The 6,000-nt window shown below is 57.5% G+C and overlaps 1 protein-coding gene across 1 annotated transcript in view; it reads right to left on the reverse strand.

The window, feature by feature from the left end:
* MACF1 (microtubule actin crosslinking factor 1) overlaps positions 1–6,000 on the reverse strand; it is a 119,590-nt gene that overhangs the window by 97,196 nt on the left and 16,394 nt on the right. Inside the window, 12 exon segments of the mRNA XM_035904031.1 lie at positions 160–321; positions 471–548; positions 827–955; positions 1,396–1,672; positions 1,813–1,967; positions 2,762–2,855; positions 2,936–3,063; positions 3,311–3,406; positions 3,513–3,632; positions 4,098–4,204; positions 4,297–4,409; positions 5,527–5,693. Coding sequence (XP_035759924.1) covers positions 160–321; positions 471–548; positions 827–955; positions 1,396–1,672; positions 1,813–1,967; positions 2,762–2,855; positions 2,936–3,063; positions 3,311–3,406; positions 3,513–3,632; positions 4,098–4,204; positions 4,297–4,409; positions 5,527–5,693 — 1,626 coding nt within the window.

Consider the following 6,000-nt stretch of genomic DNA (forward strand, 5'->3'; position numbering starts at 1 on the left):
TGCACTCACGAGCTGCAAGCTCAGGGACTTGGGAGGGAGCACCAAACCTCTGGGGACACCAGGTCTGCTGGCAGCTGCAGGTCACAGAGCAAATCAAAAGCAGCGGCAGCGCGACCAAGAGAGCGCCCATCCCACCAGCCCCGCCTCGGGGTCACTCACCAAGAAATAGCTTTTCTTGGCTGCGATGTTAGGGTTGTTGTCGCTCCAGTCGTAGGCCAGTTCCTCCTCCTCCTTCTCATTCAGCCAAATCAGCTCGGCGGTGGCCCGAGACACAAACCCGTGCAGGCTCTGGAGGTGCCTCAGCCGGAAGCTTGAGGTTTCCTGAAGACAACGAAGCGTGATTCCTCTCCCCTGCTCTGAAGGCGACCGATTTCTTCCCCCCTCCCCAGCCTCAGAGTAGGGATGCTCCGGAGCAGGGCGGCGGGGATGGACCCCGGGCACTGCTGTAAGCCTGCTCGGAGCCCACTCACCATCAGCTTGCAGTACTGCGTCTCCAGCTTGCCAAGCGTCTCCGTGTAGCTAGCACGGAAATTCTGAGACATTTTACCCTGAAAGATGAAAAAGGCTCCTGTTACCCAACACAGGACGGCATCACCTGGAACCCCATCTCTGAACCTTTCTCCCCAGCTTTGTGGGAGCAAAAGGAGGTGCAGAGGCTGGCTCAGGGCAGCAGGCTCTTGCACCAGCCCAGCATCAATTCAGAAGCTCTGTCCTTAAAAAATACCTCTGCCCCAGGCCCCGTTACCCACAAGAGCCAATCCTGATGCCCTCACCCTCCCGCACACATTGTGCCACGCGCTGTGTCCCCCAGCCCGTGCCACTGTACCTCATACATCCGCGCCTCCTTTACGCTGGAGCCCAGGTCCTCCACGCTGGTGTGGATGTGCCGCTGGGTCTCCAGCTGGGTTTCCACGCTCGGCAGGTCGCTCCCCCACTCTGCCCGCTCCAGTCTCATCTGAAACAGGCCAAGAGACCCAAGTCAGCACCCCTCGTCTGCAGGAGCGTAACTCAAAAAGGACACGAGGGCAAGGAAACCTCCTAGTTCATTGAAGAGGGAACAAACCCCACACCAGCCCTGGTAGAAGGTCCTAAGCCAGTGCTCCGACACTGGATGATTTCTGGGACAGCCTACACAAGCTTCACACCCACTTAAGACCAAAGGACCGACTGAATCAGTACAGAGCTGCTTCCAGCTTTGGAAGGATCATCTGATACCCACTGGCCAGCAGGATCACGAGAGAGAAAACCCGACTCAAGACAAAAGCATCAGTGCTTTCCAGAAACTCTGAACCATCAAAGCAACTATTCACAGATAAAAGGAGGAAAAATCCCAGTCCAGCCTCCTACCTTCCTACATCACTGTGAGCAGAGGCAGGTAATTTGGCCAGCACTCACCTGCATTTCCTCCACCCATGCCAGCAGCTCGTACACGAACCGGAGGCTGCCTTCGTCTTCGGAAGAAGAGATGGCCACCAGCTCTGTCCTGGTCATGGGCTTCCGGAACCAGGAGGCAGAGGAGGTGTGCAGCCCTTTCGTCAGGGACTCGCCCTTCAAGTGCGTCGTGCTCAGCGTGGAAGTGGGCACCAGCTCCAGGGTGGAGAAGTGGCCTTTCCTGTACAGGTTGGTGCATTCCAGCCTCAGTGTCACCAGCTCGTCTTGCAGCCGCATGATCCTGGAGGAGCAAGCGGAGCACAGGGTAAGAAGATGCACGCACACTCCTTCCTTCCTCACAACAGAGCAAAGGAACCCAGTGCATCAGCTCCTGACCACATTTCTCCATCCAGAGGCCATCTCGGACACGGTCCCCCTTACCTGAACACCAGCTCCTCCAGCTGGTAGTAATTCTCATCCCGAAGGATCTGCACATCCACCTGTAGCTGGCGGATGAGCCCCTCGCACTCCTGCAGATACACGACGACGTCGGATTCGTACTGCACCGGCTGGCCCGACTCCAGGTGAGCAGCGTCCTGCCCCAAGGGAGAGGAGGAGACTGAGGGCTGGGTCCCCTCAGCCCAGGAACGTGGGCAGAGAGAACATGATAGCAGCACAGCATCGACGGTAAGATGAAAAGACCTCCTGATCCACAAGCTTGATTTGAGCAGAAGAACACGAGTTCATCGCTCACACCACACCTAGGACATCATCCCTTCAGAAAGGCTCCTGCAGATGAGCCAAAAGCTTCTAGCGATGGATGGGCTCCCATGGTTTGTGCCATGGACAGGCACTTAAACACATCTCATTTCTTGCTTTAACCATTTTTAGCTCCCAACCCTTGCATCCCCTTCTCCCAGAACAAAACACCCCTCTTCAGAAATCTACTCCAAGCCCAGGTAGCTACAGTCTGCAACCAAGTCCCTTCTGCCAGTCTTTTAGACAAATAAAACACATTTGGGGGGGGTTTTAAGCCTCGTTATACAACAAGCTTTCCCAGAACTGCAGTTCTCCTCCAAGCCAGCGTTTCTGCTGATGTCCAGCCTCGCTAGCTGCATCCCCGGAGGCAGCCGGCTGCACGGCAAGGCCAGTCCCCTGCCCCCCTGTCCCTAGGGTCCTCGTGCCACAGATCGCCAGGTACCCCTCACCCGCCCCTATAGCCCCCCTGGAATAAGCTCAGTGCCAGAAGAGAAAGGAAATCTGTCCAGGGAAACCCCACACCCCATGCAGAAGAGAGGGGAGGAGATGGGCATAAAAGAAGAGGCAGGAAAATAAAAAAAAAAATACATAAAAAAAATTAGGAGGGGGAAAAATAAGACCCCTCACTCACAGCTTGCAGCGTGTTCTTTGCAAGAGTGAGTTTTTCTTCGCAGCTCAGAGCACCATTCTGGATTTTGTTAGCGATTTGTAGCAGCAGTTCCAGTCTGTGCTGGCAGAGGGAAAGAAAAAGGCTTTGGGACATTCCTCCAGCCCGGGGGGCAGGGACGGCCCCGCAGGCACCGACCTCTCCACCGCTGGCCGCAGGAGCTTCTCGCGCTCCAGCATCTCAATGATGAGCTTGCCCCACTCCTCCTCCACGTCGTTGGGGTGGTACCCCTGGGCCAACTTGATGCGTCCAAACTCAATCCACACCTGGGAAAAAACATCAACAGAAGGGCATTTCCTTGGGCCGGCTAGAGAGAGATTACAGCAAGGAAAGGGGGCTCTAAGGCAACAGCTCTGCCTCTGCTTCTGCAGTGTGCTGCTTGCTACATCATTTACCCTGAGGGTTCTTTCCACTTCTCCGTTCCAAAATAAACCTGAACTGAGCACCCTTTACTCTTGCTAAAAGCACAGCACTCCCACCTACAAGCCTCCGGGTAGCCACGACGATACTTACCTCTAATAGTTTGTAGAGCTCCTCTATCCTTCCTTTTTCCTGCTCTTTCGCTGGGATTTCAGTTTCTTTGAAGTGTATGTACTGGTTATAAAGTGCCTGGGATGAGAAAGGCTCATCAGAAACCACCCTGGGGGAATGCCACCACCCAGCTCCTGGTGCCGAGCACATGGGACACTGGGGATGGACCTCGTCCAGGACCTACCTTTAGCTCTACAGGGTTCTGGGGGAAGGATTTGTCAGACATGAGTATCGTGTGCTGCTTGATCCATGAGATGAGGGACTCCACGCGGCTCTGGTACTCCAGCCACCTCGAATCCACCTCCTGCGGGGCAAGAGCAGCCTTGCAGAGCACGGCCAGCGGGCAGGTCTCCACAGGGGAGAGGCAGAGCCCGGCCCTGCCAAGCAGAGCATGGAGGGAACCGAGTGCCACGGTCAGAGCTACGGGGTGGATCATCCACCCATGCCTCCCTGCTTGTGATGCCTTCCCAGGTACCCGAAGGCGGAGGAAGATCCTCCTTGCAGGCTGCTCCCTGGAAGCCAGCTCAGCTTTTCCATGAGCTCAAAACCCACGGCAGAACCCGCAGAGCCTGGAGAACGCCGTGGCCCTACAGGCACACTGGTGGTTCACAGGGCAGACACGCTAACGGGGAAGCTCCTTCCTCCCCCTGAGCCTCTTCCAACCGTTGGCCATCTGCTATGGTGGACGGGGAACCTCCAAACCCTTCCCGCAACAACCAACCACCTCCGAAATCGCTGTGCCAGCCTCCCAACCCGCGGTGATGCTTACGATAGCACTGATCCCTTCTCCTCCCTCAGGGACTTTGGGAAAGGCATCGTAGATTGAAGACACATAAGTTATCACGGATTTCTCATCCGGAGAGGGGACGTCCACATCTGACAAGGGGGAAGCAGAAAGGTGGTGAGGAACGGGAATGGACGGAGAGGTCAGCACCTCCCCGCGCCAGCCACTTCCCCTGGTCACCCACCTTCGGCGTCCAGCAGCCGCGTGACTCCCAGCCGCTCGGCAATCTCAAAGGCCTGCTCCAGGTTCTCCCGGTTACTCTGGATCTGCACCCTCTCCATGTCCACCAGATCTGGCCTGCAAGACACACACCGCCAAGTCACAACGTTGGCAAAACAGCACAAGGTCCCAAGGTTGGAGCATCCTGGATGGGCACCGCTGCCCCGGGTGGCTCCCGAGGGCTCGCCCAAGCCCCTGTCCTGGGCTGGTGGCTTTCCGAGAGGACCTGGCCTGCAGCACCTCCCAGTTCATTCCCTTTGGGAAGGGGATTGTTCAACCTGTGAAGGAAAACCCCTCGTGCGCACTCTGGGACCTGCCCTGTGACACCTCTCCGGAGGACACGGGCAGCAGAGCGGAGGGGAGGTGACAGGCACAGGCACTGCCAACCCTGCGCTGGGAGGAAACACCGGCAACGCAACGACAAACAAACATGGCAGAGCCAGGAAAATCCCAGCCTGTGCACACCACGCCATCCCGGTGAGGGCTGCTGCCCACCACGCACCCATCTCCTGCCTGGCCCTGCCTGCAGGAGCTTCGCGTGCCAAACCCTGCCCGCTCCTGCCGGCCACAGGCGAGCGCAGGGCAGCACGGGACGGCAGAGCTATTTCCAGCTGCCAGGAGATGCTTTCTCACGGGGCCTTTGCTGTTCACCTGCAGGCACTCAGAGCCATGCCGAGCCCCCTTGGCCACGCAGCAGGGGCAGAAGCCGGCCCCAGTGCCGATCCGCTGCCTACGCTGAGCAAACGGAAGGTGTGCGGGGCTGCGCTGCCTCTCAAGGAGCCGCAAGAGGTTTAATTGCTGCTCGGGAGAGTTCCAAGGCCTTTGGATGAAAGCGTGGATGGAAGTGCTGCTATTCATGGAGAGCGGAATGGGCAGCAGTAACACGTAAACCACTGCAGCTCTCCCATTCTCTAGAGTTTAAAAGCTTTGCTTTTTTGCCTCTCTCCCCAGCCTCATTCAAGATGTTTTTTTCTTGCAACCTGATCTATTTGCTGCTCTTTCCAAGCATCAACCCCCCCCAGCAGCCTGGCAGAAGAGATGATTTCCAGGTAAAAGAGACGTCGCTCCCTGCAAGCCTCACCTACATCTCCAAGCACAGACCATTGCCAACTGCAGTGGTGGGCAGGGACCCCCAGGAGGTCCCCAGCCCTTCCTCCCACCCAGACGATGCTCCCCACTCCTCCCTCCTGCCCACCTGTATCTGTGGATGAGTGCGTTGAACATCTTCCCATCGCTCCAGCATGATGAGAAGTTGGTGCACTTCACGCCGATGTAACCCGCTGTCACCTTCTGTGTCCACAGAAGCAGCTTCTCCTTGGCCGACATATCCCCCGACTCCCCGCTGATGTAGATGTCGGAGATCTGTAAGGAAGCAGCACGGCCATGGGGTGATGCGGGAGGAGGGATGACCACCAGGCATGTCCCATTGCTACAAACTTGCCCAAGACCTGGCAGCTGCCCAGAATGGCAGGGGGAAACTCGTGGACACCATGGGGGAGAGGGGACCCCACAGCCAAGAGACACGGGAATGGACCGCGGGAGCTGCAGGAGAGCACCGGGGTGCCAAGGTGTGGCATGGTTTGGGTAGATCTGGGCAGGGGAGGGAGGCACAGCCATTTGCCAACCCCATTTCACGGGGGCATGAGGGGTCGCTTGGCCACAAGCCCAC

The sequence above is a fragment of the Egretta garzetta genome, unplaced genomic scaffold, assembly GCF_000687185.1.
Source record: "Egretta garzetta isolate BGI_Z169 unplaced genomic scaffold, ASM68718v1 scaffold101, whole genome shotgun sequence".
NCBI lineage: Eukaryota > Metazoa > Chordata > Aves > Pelecaniformes > Ardeidae > Egretta > Egretta garzetta.